General features: G+C 36.9%; 1 protein-coding gene across 1 annotated transcript in view; it reads right to left on the bottom strand.

Annotated features, from left to right (window-relative positions):
* Nucleotides 1-9,193, bottom strand: part of LOC139719701 (amyloid-beta precursor-like protein) — a 90,492-nt gene extending 81,299 nt beyond the window's left edge. Inside the window, exon 1 of the mRNA XM_071631098.1 lies at nt 9,008-9,193. Coding sequence (XP_071487199.1) covers nt 9,008-9,100 — 93 coding nt within the window. The 5' untranslated portion in view covers nt 9,101-9,193. The remainder of the gene's footprint in view (nt 1-9,007) is intronic.
* Between the last annotated feature and the right edge of the window lie 10,578 nt (nt 9,194-19,771).

Raw genomic sequence — 19,771 nt, 5'->3', positions numbered from 1 at the left:
CATCAGTGAGAGTTCGAGCAAAATCGGACAATCCATGAAAAAGTTATGAATTTTTGAATTTTCTGCTCAGTCAAGGCTGGATGAAAAGACTACTATAGCTTGTGATGTCACATGAGTACAACGATATAAAGAACGAATAAAGAAAATTCAACATATTTCCATTTTTCTCGCATGATAAAAGAACACTCGACTTCTCTCTTTCAGAAGGCAGGGGGAATAATATTACCCTTAACATACGTCAGTAGCAAGTTGAAGAATTGTGCACTTTATTTAAAAAGTAAAGTTTTGTGAAATTCTCTTTACTTATTTTCCTTCTATAGTTGTACACATGTGACATCATACACTGTAGTAGTCTTCTCTTCCAGTAGTGACTGCGTAGATACTTAAAATATTTGTAACTTTTGAACAGATTGTCCAATTTTCCTCAAACTTTCACTGATGTGTTCTACTAATATTGCTGCATTCTCTCAATCCTTATGTATATGAAGGTGGACTTGTCCTTTAATTATAGCTGGACAATATGTAGGCACATAATAGACTCCAAATCCTCATTCACAGTGATTGAGACTACAAACATAATGATGAAAGATTTGTTGCTAATCAGTTTACAAGTACATTTGTACATAAGTACATCAGGTGATTATATGAAGAGGTGTAGGCCTACAGCTGTACACAAGAGGTTAAGCAATTGTACTCTCAATATCATATGTCACATATTATCATTAAGACTGATTTCCTGTGTTACATTATGTATGTATATTCCTCATTTATGTGATATTAAAAGATGTTAACTAAAAAATTAGAGTGAAAAAATGCAGCTATAACATGTATTTTATGTTGGCTCATGAACAAACATCTTGCACTTGCATACTGCAGTATGAAGAAAATACTGCAAAATCATGTCCAATTACCTACAGGTGTTATATGTGCAATATCAACAAATTCAGCACAATTCAGACTTCAAAAGAGGTTGGATGTCCCTTTCCTTTTATCTATAACAAACATTGCTTTTTTTCCCTCTCAGTCCAAAAAGTAGCCTTTATACCTAAAGTCAGTTGATAGGCAAGAGAAAAACAACTCTTAATTACTCTAAAGCACTCATGCCCTTCGGTCTTTTCAACTGAACATATCATGCATACATGTATCCAATTCCTTCTATGTTTACAAAAGAACAATACTGTCCCTGATCACGCAGCGTACAGACCATTTTTTCTTCTTCCTGTTCACTGTGAATGTTGCTAGAAAATCCAGCAAATTTTCCCTCATGAAGCAGACTGATGGTGTGTTCTCTCCAACGAATCATTAAAGGGTAAACTTTTTTATACAAGATATATTAGATTATTATTAGTAATTTTCCCTGCTGTGGCGAAGCAAGCTGTGGTGGGAAATGAAAAGGTGCTGAGAAGCTGAAGGCTGGTAAGAAAGAAGCAAGGAGAGTTGTGCTTTGTTAATTAGATGAACAGCCAAGGCTGGCTCCATTAGATTAATGAGAAAATGTTATGGGTTTAATCAATATCGCACACTATTAGCTGAGAGACAGCAATGCCAATCAGCATGCAATTATTACAGATGCTGATCATATTGTATACATCATGCTAGTCTTAGTTACAGACTTTTGTTATTTGAGCTGATTTCTCCTCCTTGGCATGATATGAACCTACATCAATGCATTTATCACTAATATGAAATATTGATCTTTTTTGCAGAATATTCATGCATTTTTACTGTGTTACTGAAGTTTGTGTTTAACATATAAGAAAACAAATCTTTCTTCTGAGAGATATTGAATTGTTAACAGAAGAAGTCTTATTAAAAAAAAAAGATTTTAAAAAATTAAAAAAAAACTATATGCAAGTAAATTTCTCTGAAAATGGACCAGAACAATACACAAAAAAAAAATAATAAATACATAAATAAATAAATGAGAAGTCTCTACATTTAGAGTGTGCATAAAAGTTTATTCAGAATGTAAGTGACACCACAGGCACACATAATAGATTGGAATATTCCTTCTTGTTTGTAGTCTCTTACTCAAAGTTTCAAGATTACAGTTCAAACCACTCTACAAAGTGCAACAGCCTCCCAGTAAAATGCCACTGTCATTTGCATAATTGGCCTGCAGAAATAAAAGCAAAGGGAAGCTGAAGACAAGACTATCGGAGGTCACATGATGAGGGAAATTTTATCACATATTTCCATCAAAGGTGTTTACATGTTTTGTGGTCACATCAGCGATATATTTAATCCTGATAAATATAGTGGCCTAGAGGTGGCCACAATCTCCTTACAAAAACCCTGCGTGTCTTTATCCAGAAAACATCAATCACAACCAATCCACTGCAATTCCTCCTTTTTCACAAAGTAAAATGAGATGAAACCAGATACTAACTGGTACATATTACACTGCATTGTACACCCACAACACTTTGTTCACACTAGTCTACAAAGAAGACTTCATGATACTTCATTCCTCTTCATCTGTCCGCCTTTTGATCACAATCTGTGTCTGTACCAGAGAGGTGACCACCTCCCTGGTCTGTACTAAGGTAAAGAGTGAGGCTTGCAAGTCAGCGTGCTATTCAAAAACAAGAACAATCTGTCTCTTTTCACCCTAATTCATTACACATGGTCTCACATCCATACTTGATAAATACATAAAGGGATGAGTATAGTAACTGATGAGATTCCTACGACAATCATGCTATATTTTACAAGTGTGATGATAGTACAATTTAATACTTCTAGCACCCTTTGGAGAAGAGGCGTATAAAGCTATGTCAATAGATGGCCTGAGGTACAGTATTGCATGCCAACACATACACATCATTCCCACATATTAGTTGACACAGTCAAAACAGCTTCATAATCTTTTTACAGTACACAGCTGTCGTCCATGCTGTTACGACCAATATCAAAAGGTCTGCAGACCATCTAGACTAGGAGGTAGGGCCGCTCTTCAAAGATGTCAGTAAATTGTGAATTTCACAGCTGAACTTGAGCTCCAGGGCTCAGAGTACGCTGAGGTCGTGTGACAATGGTGAGCCATGGACAATACATCCAGCGCCCTGGGCTCAGCTAACTATCTCTCTCTCACCATACACCTGTCAGTATATTGAGCTGATGACAATGAGGAACCCAAAACACACAACATGTTTTTCCCCATTCCATATCCCTGCCTTTGTACAGAGTTCTCTCTCTGCCAAGATGCTGATAGTAAATAAGAAATAATAGTGAAGGGAATGTTTGCCTACTGGGATGTAGAGCTAGGTCAGAGTTAGGAGGAGAAAGATTTTTTTTTTCGGCCTTCAAAGGCAAGGAGACCTAGAATTTGACATCAAACCTATCAACAGGACTTTAACTTGAAATAATCATTATTTAGACCAATCCGGATGCAATCCGCTGCATGTTTCAATCTACCTACACATCTCACATCCCTCATTCTACTACAGAAACAAAGTTACTTGAGCACCATCTATCAAGCTATTTAAAACTGCCCTTGCAACCTCCTTTGGCGAGACTGCTCGATATTTTGCAGTGCAGTAAATGGAGGTTGATTGATATGATAAAGGAAGGGTCCTCGTTGAATATCACTCATATAAGAAGTGGGTGAATTTCACATACTCTATCCACAATGCTTGAAATAATGATTTTTAAAAGAGATCTGGGACAGAAACAAAAAAGTTTTGTATTAACAAAAACCTATGACATCTCATTATCTTTGTAATTCAAAGATTCAGCCTAATCCAATACTTGAAATCTACTAGTTATCATTGCAATCTATGTCTTTTTAATCCTATTTCACATGCTTCTGTTCATTTCAAAATGTATCCTTAATTCCTAACAGAAATCTCTTAGATGTTTCCAGAGGTGATTATGCGTGATGCTGCGCCCTAGGCAGGATGATGGTCCAAAGCCTATAGAACTCTCTAACTCTCCCTCCCTCCCTCTCTCTCCTCCAAGGGAACTTAACCACTTCCTGGCTTATCACTCTCACAATACAAAACTCAGCTATGTGCCCACCAAATCTCCCATATTATACTTCAATCATGTAACAATTCATGATTCTAGCAGAATGTGGATTTAAAAAGTCAAAAATGTTACAAATATTGATCTAATGACACGAGGTCCCCTGCTATGCTAGACTGCACAGCCATGCTCCAACACACACAAGTCCCATTCTCCTAGGCAGTGACTTGTTTACTGCACAAAAAACGAGGAAAACACCATTTACTCCCACAAGACTGCCTGGCTAGACAAAAAGGCTGTTTACCAGTTTAGCATTCATTAAAGTAACAAATATCTTTTCATGGGCAGGAAGGCGTGGGCCACATGATGTGGTGGCATTCTACACGACCCTGTGGCGGCATTCAGCGGGGGCAGTATGTGTGTCGGGTCATGTGATCAATATTTCCTGATAATGATAATGACGATGATGATGAAACAGCATTTATGTAGCGCCATTTATCTGTAGAAACATTCAAAGGCGCCTGGATCCCAGAATGTGTCACACATCATTCACAAAGTCGCTAGAAAAGATAAAAGTCTTCACAGTCCAGATTTGAAGGTATTGAGGTTGTTACAATTCCGAAGCGGGACTGGTACCGAGAGTTCCACAGACATGGTACAACATAAGAGAAGGCTCTATCCCCATACATTTTAGGTGGATATTGGGCACATGGAGAGTCAGTCCAAGACTCACATCATGTTGTACAAAAGTCAAGTCATGACTGACAGTCAACATTTAATAAAAAGAAAAGAATAATGCCTCATGAATATTACCCTGTAACATAGCAACATGGGTCAGTGTGTAGTCCTGCTGGCTGTAACCAGTACCAGCTCTTGGTGCTACCCAAAATAGACACATGATATGCAAATGCTTCATTCTAAAGTAATGAAAAGTGTGGAGTGCTTAAAAGTTGTCTATACTTTGAAATAGCACAAAGAAGAATGGGGTAAGTCACACATTGGTCCACTGTACCCTACAATGAGACCACAGCAAACATACACAGCTGCTGTTTTGAATACAAGACACCCTCCTCACCTTGCTGTAAATCTGTCCTGTTTACTTTTCTTGTTTCTTAGGCTAGATTGGCAGGAGTGGGACTATGACTGATGTCTTTGCACAGTACTTCCCACGCTGTGATCAACAAGACAACACAAGCTTGCTGTTTGCTCTCCAAGCTAATTGACAAATAGGACAGTGCCTTTCTCAACACACACACATGCACACCTTTGACGTTTGTATTTGAAGCCTCTTGGGCAATCTCTACACATCGAACTGGTTAGTGTGCTGTCTCAATACACGCTGACTTTCTCACGACACCTTCCTGAAAGTTACTCCAAATTGAGTATCTTTGAATTCTAAAATCTATGACACAGCTAGTTTTATGTGATGTCACTAAGACTGGATAATATATCTGTCTTCTGACTCTAGTCTATAAACTTAAAGGTCCTGTTTACCTTTGGCAGCAGTAATTCAAAAAATGTTAACGATATCACATTTGATACATGTTCATATGTGTAGGTCTGTTGTATCACAAAACATCCTATCAATACCATAGAATTTAAAGCCTAAAATATAAGGAGATATCACTATTTTTCTCAATAAACTATAAGTGTAGACAGTTTAGTCTGAAAACATTTTTATTATAATTACTGTTCACATTTTGTTTAACAACACATCGATTATACTGATTCAAAATTTTACATTGGTTGTTCCTATCCTTAACTCGCATATTTTAGAACTATTTTGAGGCACTAATGCTGAATTTTCGTTTCATCTGCAAATGGTAAATTATGCCTTTAGTCATAATTTCCCTCATTGTAACAAAGAGCTTGACATTGTTCTAAAACAGACACTTGACAGCTATAGTACGATGACAGAGAGCTGAGTGGTGAGACTCCCAGCCAAATATGGCGCATACTACCGGCTATAATCACTGAAGTACAGAAATAGAAACCAACAGGGTAATGTCTTCATCGAGTAGACAACTAGTAATGGGGCGCTAAATCTTACAGGAAGTTGTCGATTTAGGAGCTCACAGAATTAGGCATACAGTAGTCCTCCGAGAGGACATGTCTCATCCTACTAGATCAACAAATTTATCTAATCCACCACTCGTCTATTGCTTTCCCATTACTACTACTAGCAAACATGTTCTCATATATCTTCTTTGCTTTTATAAATAACATAAATTCTGCACAGAACAGCAGAAAGTACTACATTGTACCTAAGAATGACAACTTTGTAAAAATATTGCATTACGAGGGATAAAAAAGGCATAAAAATTTGGAAGAAAATATCATAGTACTTATTTTCACCTTTCCTGCAATGAACATGTGTACAAAATAATTGAGGAAACTTTTTTTTTAATGAAAACCTGCAGTATTTTTGGGAAAAAACAGAACAAAACAAAACCGAGCCTGCATAAAAGTAACAGTTGGTATCTCCAACAGGACTTTGGAGTCATCATAGAATGTGACAGCTACTGTAATGCACAGGTGCAGCCCCATGGCAGGTTGGTGGGTTTTATTTTAGATCCGTTCTGTGTCAATCTTCAGTCAAGTGCAAAGTCTCCTCACAGGAAGTGGTCATAAGAAGCTTATCTCAGCTCCTTCATTCAGGAAAATAATAGCATCACCTTGATTGTCAAGTACAAAATACAAAAACTTTGTAGGTTTTGGGGGCTTCAGGGTTTTTTCCTGACGTCAGTCTAGTGACAGCTATGACAAGAACTCCATATGGCCACGGAGATACAAAGGTACACAGGGGACATGTATAAACACATGTACATCATCACAGTAATACAACATACCTTACAATGCCATCAAAAGAATGAGGGCATTTCATTGAAAACGAGTTACCAGTGTTTAGCAGTCCCTTGTAAAGCAAACATCAAATAAACACACAGTATGTCCTGGTTTTAACACCAACAGAGACTAAGCAAAAGGCCTCAATGGGTATGGTGTACCTTGGCTTTACTGAGAAAGTAACATACAATATTCATTTAGTAAATCAATTGTATTTCGAAGTCAGATAAAGAGTTGGTCCCAACAACATCTATCATTAAGTATAAATCAAATAAACAGTTAACTTAAACAACTGCTAGGCTGAGTAATGGGTTCATACTAGAATTTACCCAGGTTTTATTTTTGTTATGTACTGCTCTTCCAGTCAAAGCTATACATTGATACTGTTCAGTTGACAATTTATGCATTCAAAACACTCACAAGTTGCGAATATATTTTGCTTGAAATGGTTTCTTTCTTCTCACTGTTTGATCGTGTTGATAGATTTTATTTCATTAGCTCTTTTTTCTCTCGCTATACTATTTTCCCTTGGCTTAATGACTTTACAAGACACCTGTCACTGAAAATTAGATAAATTGTCAATCACCATCATAACTGAATATCTTCATCAATAAGTTTCTCACAATCATACAAGAAGCTATCCATAAATGCATGATAGTACTAATAGATGCAAAGATACAGCTCCTTCTCATTCCACTGGGTTTAAATGGATGATGTCCGACACAGGAACTGTTTTTGTTCCTTATCGATCAGCAGCCTTTAACTACAGCACATGTTTACTGTCGGTAAAATGATGTCTTAACAATCAAAATCAATCAAGATTAGATGCGGTCTATACCACACCACCCTCTGGTATTGATCCTGGGAACAATTGTTGAGTATTTAGTGGAATTGAACCATCTCTGTCAAGCGTCTTGGAGTCTCGGGTTGGATTTAAAATTGGGACTCCGGAGGCTCTGTGAGACCAACATGAGATCGGTGCGGTTGCAAGGTCAGTCGAACTATCAGACTTCATGTCGGCAAAACAGAAATTCTCCTCCCGCAGCCATTGTGATGTGAAAAGACGCATGTACCCACGGGAGTACTACTATGGTTTCTGCCTAATCACTGCATGATCTCTACTAAAGTACTAATGATCCTTGAAGGAACCATTTCTGTAGATGTGATCCCAACCTCTGTTCAACTTCAAAACCATTTGCCAATCAATTTGACTATACAGCGGATGCTTATTGTTAATAGAAAGAAGTTTCAAGATGGATCTTTACAAAAATGATGAATTATTTGCTTCGCATAAGCCAGAGGCAAATGCCCTACCACCTGGTTCCTGGAGAGACTCTCAATAGCAATTCAAAGAAAAATTATTAGAATTAGAATACTTCTTTGCGTCAAGAATATGTATTTGTCCACAGATGAATAAGAATGCTGAATTTCATTTCATTGTTGTTCAGAACGTCGTGTACTCTTGTATAGATTCTCGCTGTCATTATTTGAATTGCATCTTATAAAAATGTACATATAAACCATAGAGTCTTTTTACGAGTGTATATTTTTTCTGAGTTGACATATCGATCTGTAGACTAAAGTCCTATACTTAATATTCCAGAACATAATTCCGGTGGGGGGGGGGGGGGGGGGGGGGGACATAAGGAACTCTTTCCAATATTCCATTTCTTTTTTAATAAACTAGGTTTAAATATATATATATATATATATATATATCACTGCACTGCTCCCTAAATTCTATCCTGTGCTGTGCTGTTTATGAGATGTTTCCCTTTTTTTGTGTGTGGACGTTCGTTGAATTGTTTTGTCAGGCAACCAGCTGTTCCTCCACAAAGCTTGCGGTATATTTCTTCTTACATCCCTCTCCCATCACCATAGAAAGAGACAAAGGGATGCGGCCATCATGCCATCATATTCGAATTCATATCGTATCTAATTAAATCACCGACATTCATAGAGGACTGCCCACCGCACATTGGACCAAGCTCAAGGGGCAAGCTGCGCAGCGTTCACCTCCAGCGAAGCACACACGCAGACAGAGACGCACACACACGAACACACCTCTCGCCCCAACCATCATCCATGGAGTAATACCATCCTCCTATTCAACCCGCTCCTGCGCAATCTCCTCAGCATCTCGTTGTGAAATGAAAATGTGATGGATAAAATTCACAAAATATCACATTTTACTTACCTCTACATAGTTGGCTGTTGAAACTGAGAATATTGTAACAAGTAACACGGCGTAAACTGCTGTTTTGGACGCCATTTCGGTGAAAATTTCCATCAAAATATCCAACGCCCAGTCACAGCTCCTTCGCTTGCAGTATCTTCGCCTCGGTAATGTTACTCCAGAAATGTACACGCACTCAACTGCACTTACTACACACACAGCGTACTGTGGAGTGCTGTCGCTCCCTAAAGATATACACACACTACTTACAAAGGGAACACACTGCACTGATCAACGATAAAACAGCGGCCGCTTATGCGTGTGTATGCGTGTGTGTGTCTCCCGGCGTGCGCGACTTGAGTGCTTTTCACAAAGGGGAAAAAAATATTGCCGAGTCCAGCCAATCATGACGTCACATTGATAATTACTAAACTATCTTGTGACTGGCCAGTTCATCATTTCGCATGAATTGCGGACCACTCAGCGGTTTCCTTATGTGTTTTCTAGTAATTAATTACGAGCTTTTCCCCTTACGCAAATGTATTTAATACATTGCAATAAAATGTAGCAACTTTGGCATTTGGAGAATGTATCGTACGCGGAACGCGCATTTTAAAAGGTCTTCGTTTTGTTTACATCCTCAAGAAGAGACGCCTTTAGCGTGTTGTCAAATCAAAACGTTCATTATTTTGTCGACTGATGCAGCTTGTTACCGACGACGACCAAAATGTGTGACTTACGAAGTGTATAAACAACATCTTCATTCATCTGCGTAGCTAAACAGGAAATAGATAACATCATCAAAGCCACAAATATTTGACAAAATAACACATTCTGGGAATTTTTTAAAAGGCATTTGAACGAATATTATTGTTTACTATTCGAGATCTTAAAATATGCAATAATCAAGAGAGGCTCGAATATCAACATTCAAAATGTATCATAAACGTGCCACAATGGTGTTACATACGTGATTTGTTTTTCAATCTCAAATTGTGTGCCTGCCTTGTCGAAAATTATTAAATAGCTAAGATATTCAGTGAATAGCAATCGCTGAAAGGTTGGAATATTGATATCAGGTCATGTTCTCGGAGAGAGCAACCACATGGTAAGTTTTAACTTGAGTAGATTTAACTTCTGATTTTATTGACACAACTAATCGCGTGTCTTTAAATGTTAACCAAATAACCTGAATAACAGAAACTAAGAAAAACAAAAACAATAAAAAGCACAATGCAATGGGGTCATCAAATAATGAGACCGGCACCCACCATAGAGGCAGATCCAGGAATTCCGTATATAGGGGGCAGTGGCGGATCGGAGGGGGGTGGCGCACCGGTTGTTAAAACAAAATAGATAATAATGATAATAATCATAGAGAGACTCTTATAAAAAGAGTTCCGTCATGGATCCGTCCGTGAGGGGGGTGCCAAAGATGGTTTCGTTCGCCCCTTTCATTTTTTTTCTTTTAATTTCTTTTGTTTTAACAAAATATAAAGGGGTGGGTGCGCCCGGGGAACCCCCCACTGGATCCGCCACTGTACCAGTCATACGGCCCACGCGATCGACATTAAACAAAAATGTCCATGAGTCATACAGCCCATCAGCTCGACACTAAGGCAAAGGAGGCCAACAATTCCGACACCAGGCAAAAAAGGCCCACGAGACCGACACTGCGTACATGAAGCCCCGTCATGTAATGTCGGTCTCATGGGCCTTTTTGCCTAGTGTCGGTCTCGAGGGCTTTTTTGCCTGGTGACGGACTCGTGGGTCTTTTGCCTAATGTCGAGCTGGTGGACCTAACAGCTCAATTCATAGTCTTTGAAATGAGCTCATAAACATGGCCGGTGGAACCGTGGGGGCTGTGGGGGCTCGGGCCCCCACACTTTTTGGGCATCATACAAAGGAATACATAAGGTGTCACCACTTTGGGCCCCCACACTTTTTTTTTAAACCCGGAAGTACGTAAGTGGCACTAGAAACCTAGAAACATACCTTTTTGTCAGCTGAAAAAAAAAAAAAAACTGGAAATGGAAGGGGAGAGATGAGCTGAGGACCTTTTTTTTTTTTTTTTTTTTTTTGCTTGTTAGCTCATGAAACCCGGAAGTGGGCCCCCACACTTTTGAAAACGCTCCGCCGGCCCTGATAAAAAGCGAGAGAAAAATAATTATACGTGAGTATTGACTAGCCGCATATATGGTACGTTTTTATGGAGGTTTTTGTTATTATCAACAGACGTTACACACTCAGGCAGGTCAAATTAACCTTCGTGACCACATGTTAAACTTTCATCTCTCTCATCAAAATATTGATTGTGATATCATGTTAATGGTATTTATTGATTACGTGTTCACATGTTGAAAACATGTGCGCCAAGAGCTGTAGGATAAAGGATGGTTGTTTGATCAAGAATTAATCTCCATGCAAAAGATGAGTTGATTTGAAATTTCATACACGGACAGAAAATCATTGACAATTCTGCTCAAGATGGACACGCTGGGGTAAACCATGGAGCTACGTAGCTCCATGGGTAAACATAGTTTTGGAACTATGTCACCCATTAGAGTAGTCTTATCACATTCGGCCCTCAGAAATTTGTCTTTGTCATCTGAATTTGGCGTCGTCTGCCTTGTAGTCTGTATGATTTTCTGCGATAAAATTGCCGACATTTCTTTTTCTAAAATCTGAATCAAGGAACAGCCATGCAATATCCCTTTTTAAATTCCCTGAGAGAATCATCATTTACTTTTCAGATCTTGGCTCTTGGATTCTGGATTTAAGTAACAGGGCTGGCGCAACCGGAAGGCAGGGGTCCGCCCTTTTTTTTCATAATACATGCGGTCTTGTACCAACCGCTTGGGCCCCATTGTTTGTTTGTTTGTTTGGTTTATTTGCTTGGTTTGTTTGTTTTGTTTTGTTTTGTTATGTTTTGTTTTTTGGTTTTTTTGCTTGTCATCTGATCAATCCCGGGAGAGTTACCAGAATCTTATCCAAACTATCTTTCCCCCTCCCCCTCCATCATTAAATTGAATCGACCTCCCTGTTCTCATAAACTGGGCCCCTTACTATATATTAAAAACGTAGCGCCGAGTAAACCTAGATCCCAAACATCTCCCGTGGAATAACTGGAGGTTAGGAAATTATGACGATTTCGGATTTCCCCGATGTAAATGATCGATATCAGTGGTGATGGTGATGGGGGTGATGATAGTGATGATGATGATGATGATGATGATGATGATGATGATGATGATGATGGTGATGATAGTAATACTAATAAGAAGAAGAAGAAAAAGAAGAAGTAGAAGAAGAAGCTGAAGAAGAAGAAGAAAAAGAAGAAGTATAGAAGAAGAAGAAGAAGAAGAAGAAGAAGAAGAAGAAGAAGAAGAAGAAGAAGAACGATAACATCATGACCTTAATGATGATAAATGCCACCAATAGCATTATCATTCACTCATGTTATTATCATTTCAATCATTACCATCATAATTGCTATAATCGCAAATAAGTCAGCGTGTCTGATTCAGGCGAAATTGCTTTTCAGTTTGCTTTAAAAAAAAAGAAAAAAAAAGAAGGAAACAGAAAGAGAGACGATCAACCTTATTCGCTTTATAAGAATGAAGTGAGCTTCTTTTACCGCAGGAGAACAAGCAGTTAAGTCGACAAATACATGACTAATATGAGTTTATCATGTGAATGATTTCCACGAAACCATAACAAAGTAACCTAGTTTGATGGCCCACTGACATACGTTATGTACTATACCAGCACTTCTCGGAGCCGTGCGGAGAGGTGGCGGAGCAATGTAGGGCAGCGCCAGCATCGGCAAGAACCTGCAAGTCTTTTGTTGTTCGTTCTGACCACAGAAACAAAATCTGTGGTTCTAACATGTGTGTACATGTATTGCCTTTCTTCCGTTTTCGGCCTAACACAGGCCGACCTGGGAAGAATGTGATGTGTGATTGTATCCATCATTTAACGACAAAAAATGAATGAAATAAATGAATAAGATAAAATAATAAATAGATAAATAGATAAATAAATAAATTAATAAATAAATTAATAAATAACTAAATAAATAAACAAACAAACAAATGAATAAATAAATAAATAAATAAATAAATAAATAAATAAATAAATAAATAGACGAATCTGTTCACCATTTGCCCATAAATAGTGGCGACTGAAAATAAAAAATAAAATGCACAATCCATCCCTCTCAATCAAGACCTCAGTAGTCTCCATAGAATGTCATTCAATATTGATCGAGAATATAAACATTGTTTAAGATACTACTTAACCAACTAGTAATTGAACCGCCTGAAACCACCCGTTAAATTACTCCTTATACCCCATGAAACCGTCCATCCGCTTTTTTTAAATACTGTAGTTTTATGATTTACCATTTTTTGTTTTCATATACACTGTAGAATATATACTTATGTAATTTGAAAGAGGTCAAAGGTCAACAAAAGCATGTCAGGATTATTTCTGTGACACACAAGTCTCTTGGTTAAGTCTTAATAGGCTTTCAGATAAGTATAACTTATAATAGACACAAATAAACATGCAGTGATCTATCTGCATAATCTAGAAAGTTGTCGAAATAAGAGTAATATTGCTGTACCTTCCTGGGAACAATAGGCCATTACGTGTGGAATTTTCAGTTGCTAAAGGGTTAAAGAGACAGTTTAGTATTGGTGGAGATGAGAATTTAGCTTCTAAATTTTTTCAAGACACCAGGAAACCACTTATGAAATAGTACGGAGGATACCATTCTAGGAGGAATTCAAAGTTTATTTGATGAAAATCGGTTTTGGTATGGCCGAGGCATCCAAAAACAAAGTAAACCAAAGCGATCGTAATAAAAGCTGGGTCCCACCTTTTATTAGGATCGCTCTTTTTGGGGTATCTCAGCCATTTCAAACAAATTTTCATCAAATAAACACTAAATTCCTCTTGAAATTACATGCTCTTTCATATTTCATAAAAAGTTTCTCATTATCTCACCAAAAAAAAAGAAGTTAGAAATCTAAAGTTAGGTCTCAACCGAAACGGTACAATCCCTTTAAACTCTCCCTCTCCATTTCTTTCCCTTTCCTCTCTACAAACTTATCTCTCACACACACATTACATTTGTCTTTTACTCTCTTGTCTCAAACCAATCCATTGTCTATCACAAACATCCAACCCAAGACAGATCAACTCATCCAAAAAAACAAAACAAAAAAAAAAAACAAAACAAACAAACAAACAAAAAGCAACACATATTTCTCTTGGACAGACAATTTTAATAATTTTAATAGTAAAATTCTTCTAATACTTATCATTATAAAGGAGGCTTTAGTTCACGCAAACTGTGTATTATATGCTGTCATAATTGTATACTACAGGAAATTGTAAAAGGAAGTGTGGTGGAATTTGCAAATAATTTTTCTTTACCTACAACCTGATAATGCTATTGGTACAATGACATCAAGAATTTTGTCAAACATTGTGTTATCAAACTTATTACTGCAACATCCTCTTCAGCGCACTCAATATAATTACCTTGTTACATCTGGTATAAAACTGGTATACATTAGTTAGCACAATGTAACAGCCATTAAAGGCATAATTTACTATTTGCAGATGAAACAAAAACCCAGCATTAGTGCTGTATAATAGTTCTAAGATGTGAGTTAGGGATAGAAACAACCACTGTAAAAATTTGAATTTTGTGTAATGTTAATTACACAAAATGTGAGCAATAGTTATAATAAAAATGTTTCCAGGCTGAACTGTCTTCAGTTATCGTTTATTGAGAAAAATACTGATATCTCCTTATATTTTAGGCTTTATTGCAAAAAATCTATATGGTAGGATGTTTTCTGATACAACAGAGCTACACATATGCATCAAATGTGATATCTTGAACATTTTTTAAATCACTGCTCCCAAAGGTAAACTGGACCTTTAACCTGTGAAATTTTATCTGTGCATATAGATTGCAAATGTACAGTAACATTAGATGCAAAGCTTGAAAGTTTTAGAGAAATTGCTTTCCTATAGTACCTCAAATTTTAAAGATTATTTTTATGTCTCTGGTTTTGGAAATGCCCACTCAATTACCTTTGTCATATACATGTATTCAGAATATTAAACCTGTAATGGTATAACATATATATATTTTTTTGTTTTTATAGTTTTCTTCTTACTCTACAACCATCAAATTCATAAAAGACATTATACTTCAGCAAACACTTTAATATCTTTGAGAATGTTATAATCTTACAATACAACCAGTTTACACTTTGTACTGAACAATAAAATATCTTACAAATACTAAAAGTCACTCGGCTCTTTTTGAACTGTATGAGACATAGTGTCTGTCCATAGTATTACAAGCCTGTAATAGACCATGGAGCCCTGTGGTTAGATGTACAATCAAAACATACTGTACAGAAGTCTTGTAATCCTTGGTTCAACTTCAAGCAAGGCTTGAGATGAATCTGAATCAAATCTCAGAAATTAAAGGCAAAATTATCAAGATCACATTGATACACAAGTCAGGACATTGGGGGTCTTTCTACCTTAGAAAGCAAGTCTAATATGAACCATTTTTAACCACTGAACACACTACATGTAATAAGCCAAGAAAACAGCAGGAATTGTTTAAAACCCCCAAACCAAGGTGTTAAAGACCATGTAATTATGCCATTGAACTGTTATTCCTGGTGAATATAAAAGTATGATCAAATAAAATGCAAGAAGGCATAACTCCATACACTAAAAGCTGATGAACAAATATACATGTGGATTGAGTAAATGCAGCAATATTAGTAGGAAACATCAGCAGAGTTTGACAAATATCAGACAATCCATTCAAAAGCTATGATTTTTTTTACAGTTTTGATGTCTCCATCACTGGATGAGAGGACTACGACTAGTTTCTGATGTCATGGCATGTCACCGAATTCCTTTCCACTTGATTTTTTTTTCATGCTCCAAACCTCTGTACAATGTGTAACAAAATGGTATATAATGTAGTCATAATGTAGTAATGTATGTACCGTTCCATTTGTGTTTGTGTATATTTTATTCTATTATCAGTCCCTGATTGTATGACATTTTTGTGAACAGGGCCCCATGGAAGACCAGAAGTGACTGTCATTGTCACTACTGAAAATGGGCTACCCTCCATATGTATTTTTTTTTCTTTCGTCACTGGACCTTTATGTATGAAATATGTTGATTTTTAGTACGGAAATAAAACAAACAAAAACGGCTGGTTGATATGTTGTACTATAATTCCCCCTTTAAATTGTGTGTAGTCTAATGTGGTTCTTAGTTGATGTTTGAAATTCACTGCTGTACACTCACAATACACTTCCGCTGGTGATCAGTTATCACAATGGACAAAGTTTTTCCTAGGCTGCTGCCTGATATCAACAATCATTTGTTATATCATCGTTGAGTTACTTCACTGGTGAAGCCCAATGGTGTCTCCATGTCATCCATTCAATGTCTGAGACTTCTCTCAGTTTCCTACTAATCTAGCTTCAATGAATAGGGGTCTATTCATGGCACTGATCATGACACTGGTGTAGAGATTAGTACTTGGTGGCTCCTCATAATACCTCATAATCCATGCATTGTGTCTATGTGAATAGGGCTCCAAGAATACAGCCCCTATGTCTCCCAGGGCATGGCTTTGAGCATGGACGTGATGGTTTTATACACTGCCATCACACAGCCTGGTCCAGGGGGTAAAGACTGCTTTGATTATGATCTCAGAACACGTCATTTACCGTTCTATGAACCATAGAATCATGTGATGAAACCACAGAAGAAAAACCTGTTCATAAACAAATCATTCACCTCTATCATAATCAGTGTAATCATTACTTTACTTACTGTACATCCTATGTTGTACACTCAATGAACCTAAAAACAGGGACTCTAAATCACTAACATCAAACAAATCATAAACTCATCATGTTACACGATGATCATCAAATAGAATCCACATTTTTGCTATTTAAGAACAGCCATTATTCCAAAATGAATGGAAGTTTTAAGGACTGCAATGATCTCGTAATGACAACATTCCTCCTAGGTGATTGGTAGATGTCCAGTTGTTGCCATAGTAACTGCACTTGTTAGCATTTCCAATTACTGTCAATGACTGGTGAAATGTTGCCCTCGACACTGTGCCTTGACTTAGGCCTAATGAATTTACCTTGAATTTACCTTGAAGGTCACACCTCGCTATTACAGTCAGTCATGGTAGTACATTTCTGCAGATAATGTGGTGTGGCGGGGCTCCCATAGGACCCATTTAAAAACCCTGGTAATAGAAATTCTAAATGGTAATGAAGAAAACTGCAAACAGTTTTATAATATGATTGATGTGTTGTGGCTAACTACATACATTTACAAAATCCCATATTATACAAGATACAGAGGGACCTGAATTTTCAGCCATGATCAGCCACACAATTATAGAAAACTTGTACTTTCATCATATGCAGTTTATAAAGCAACTACAGCTAATTATAGACACACTATCTCCTCTATAGAAAAGAGTGTTCTGACAGCTGATTCATGTTCTTTGTGGCTGATTGTAAGAATCATGAACTGATATCATCAAAAACCTGAAAGCAAATTTCTTCACTAACATTTTTATAGAAAGAAAGTATGTATTGTCATTTGATCTGTAATACTACAATGGGTCGCCATGGAAACAGCCTATTACCCTTTCCAGACATATGTTTCTCTACTTCTATGAATATTATCCTATCTAGTAATGATGCCAAAATTTTTCATGCTCCATATTAATGTTTGGTGATGGAAAAAAAACCTTTTAGTCTCATTAACATCACAGTATAGAATACCATGTAACATTTGGTCCAATGGTAAGCACAAAAGTTAAAGTTCAGCCTCAATAGTCTACTCTACACTCCAAGGGATATAGTCACTTTTCACCTCGGTTATTTGGCATGGACACACAGCCTCATGTCAAATGATGCACATGAATACCAAATCATTATAATATACATTTATGTCATACAAATAATAACTAGCTATTTTCTATATTATAACTACAGCTTGTATCTTATACATTGTCCTAAGACACAAGCAAATATGCACTATTATCAATATTCAATTAACTATATGCCAACACATTAAGTAGTCATGTAATACATGTAAACTTTTCTGAATTGACTAACCACTTCATCTGTATGTTATGTCTGAAACGCACACATTTATATTCTGACAAATACACACATAAATACTCTATGATTCTATACCTATAAAATCCAAATTATTTATTTTTTTTACAGCTAAAACTCTCTAGTTTTCTTTAAGTAACTAATATATCAAACATAAACATACACATGGCAATAGTACCAATATCACCAGCTTACAGAAGACTGTCAATATAATCTAGATAAAGGCATTATACATTATCTAAATACAAATAATCTACAAAGAAAGATGTCTTTACTATTTGAATGTTTACTATTTGGTTGCAAAAGTATTTGATCAAATTGTCATGTTTAATAAACCACAAGACAAATGATTGATTCACTCAAACAACAAAACAAGAGATATAAAAGTCCCCCTCAGGTTGAGGTCTAGATTGACAATAAATCAACAAAATGCATTTCTTTAGTACAATTGTACTTAATTTTTCACTTTTATGGTCAAACCCCCCCCCCCTCTCTCTCTCTCTCTCTCTCTTTTAATATTTACAAAGGGTAAATCTTTCTTTGGTTGCATGGTTTCTTCAAAAATAGATACAAGATGCAAAACATACTAAATATCATCAAATTTTTGATATAGACACATTGTGGCTGATACCATTGGAAGCATTCCGAGAGGAAGACTATTACTAAGAACAGATATCAAACTATTCACAGCATACATTGAACGAGAGAAGCACTCTGAGAATGCAGACCTCTGCCAAGCAGCTCATTTCCACCACTGATCTTGTTCTTCTGTACAGATCAGTGATTTCCACTCATACGTATGCATGCTGAAAGTCACTCAATTTCGCAATATAGAAGCCTTTTGCTACGTCATCAACTTCCCGCTGTGCGGCGTGCCTCACCCTAGCAGAAATTAGAGCACACACTTTAGTGCGCATATGAAACCTCAAAAATGCGCAGCTTGAACCCCCCCCCCCCAAATTCATTGACCCTACCTGCCAAAATATCGAAAATCCTTCATAAAATCCACAAAAATTCCCAATCACTACCAAAATTTAATCATCTGATACTTGTACCATTCTCAACCTTTCCTGAAAGAGTCATATAACTCCATTCACAAGTTTCGAGTTATGTAGCACTTGGACAAACAAACCAACGGTGATGAAAACATAACCTTCTCCCGTGACGGAGGTAATAAACTGTAGGATATGACTGTCATTCCATTCATCTTCCTACTGATTCCTGGATGTTATCTGGTCATACACTCCACCACACACGGGGCATTCTTGGACTTCACATCCAATCCCATTTACATAAACTGTTTATATGAAGAAAAACATTTGACATCAATATGAAAGTGTGCTTAACTTTACCTTACACTATCAGCATGAATAAATGAAAATACTGCCTTTCTATTTCTTTGTTAGCAAGTGCTTTGGATATCTCTAAGCTTGCTATCAAATAACCAGACTTTTTTCTTGTAAAAATTTATGATGTGACCTTGAGTTCCCTTCTTCATCTTAGTGTTTAATCATAGAATGAAAACTTCTGTCTGTGAGACCCAATGATTAACAAATACACATTCTTGCCT

The sequence above is a fragment of the Diadema antillarum genome, unplaced genomic scaffold, assembly GCF_040938485.1.
Source record: "Diadema antillarum isolate AM-2024a unplaced genomic scaffold, OU_Dant_1.0 scf00000113, whole genome shotgun sequence".
Taxonomy (NCBI): domain Eukaryota; kingdom Metazoa; phylum Echinodermata; class Echinoidea; order Diadematoida; family Diadematidae; genus Diadema; species Diadema antillarum.
The sequence above is the reverse complement of the archived record's forward strand: the minus strand, read 5'-3'. Positions and strand labels throughout refer to the sequence as shown.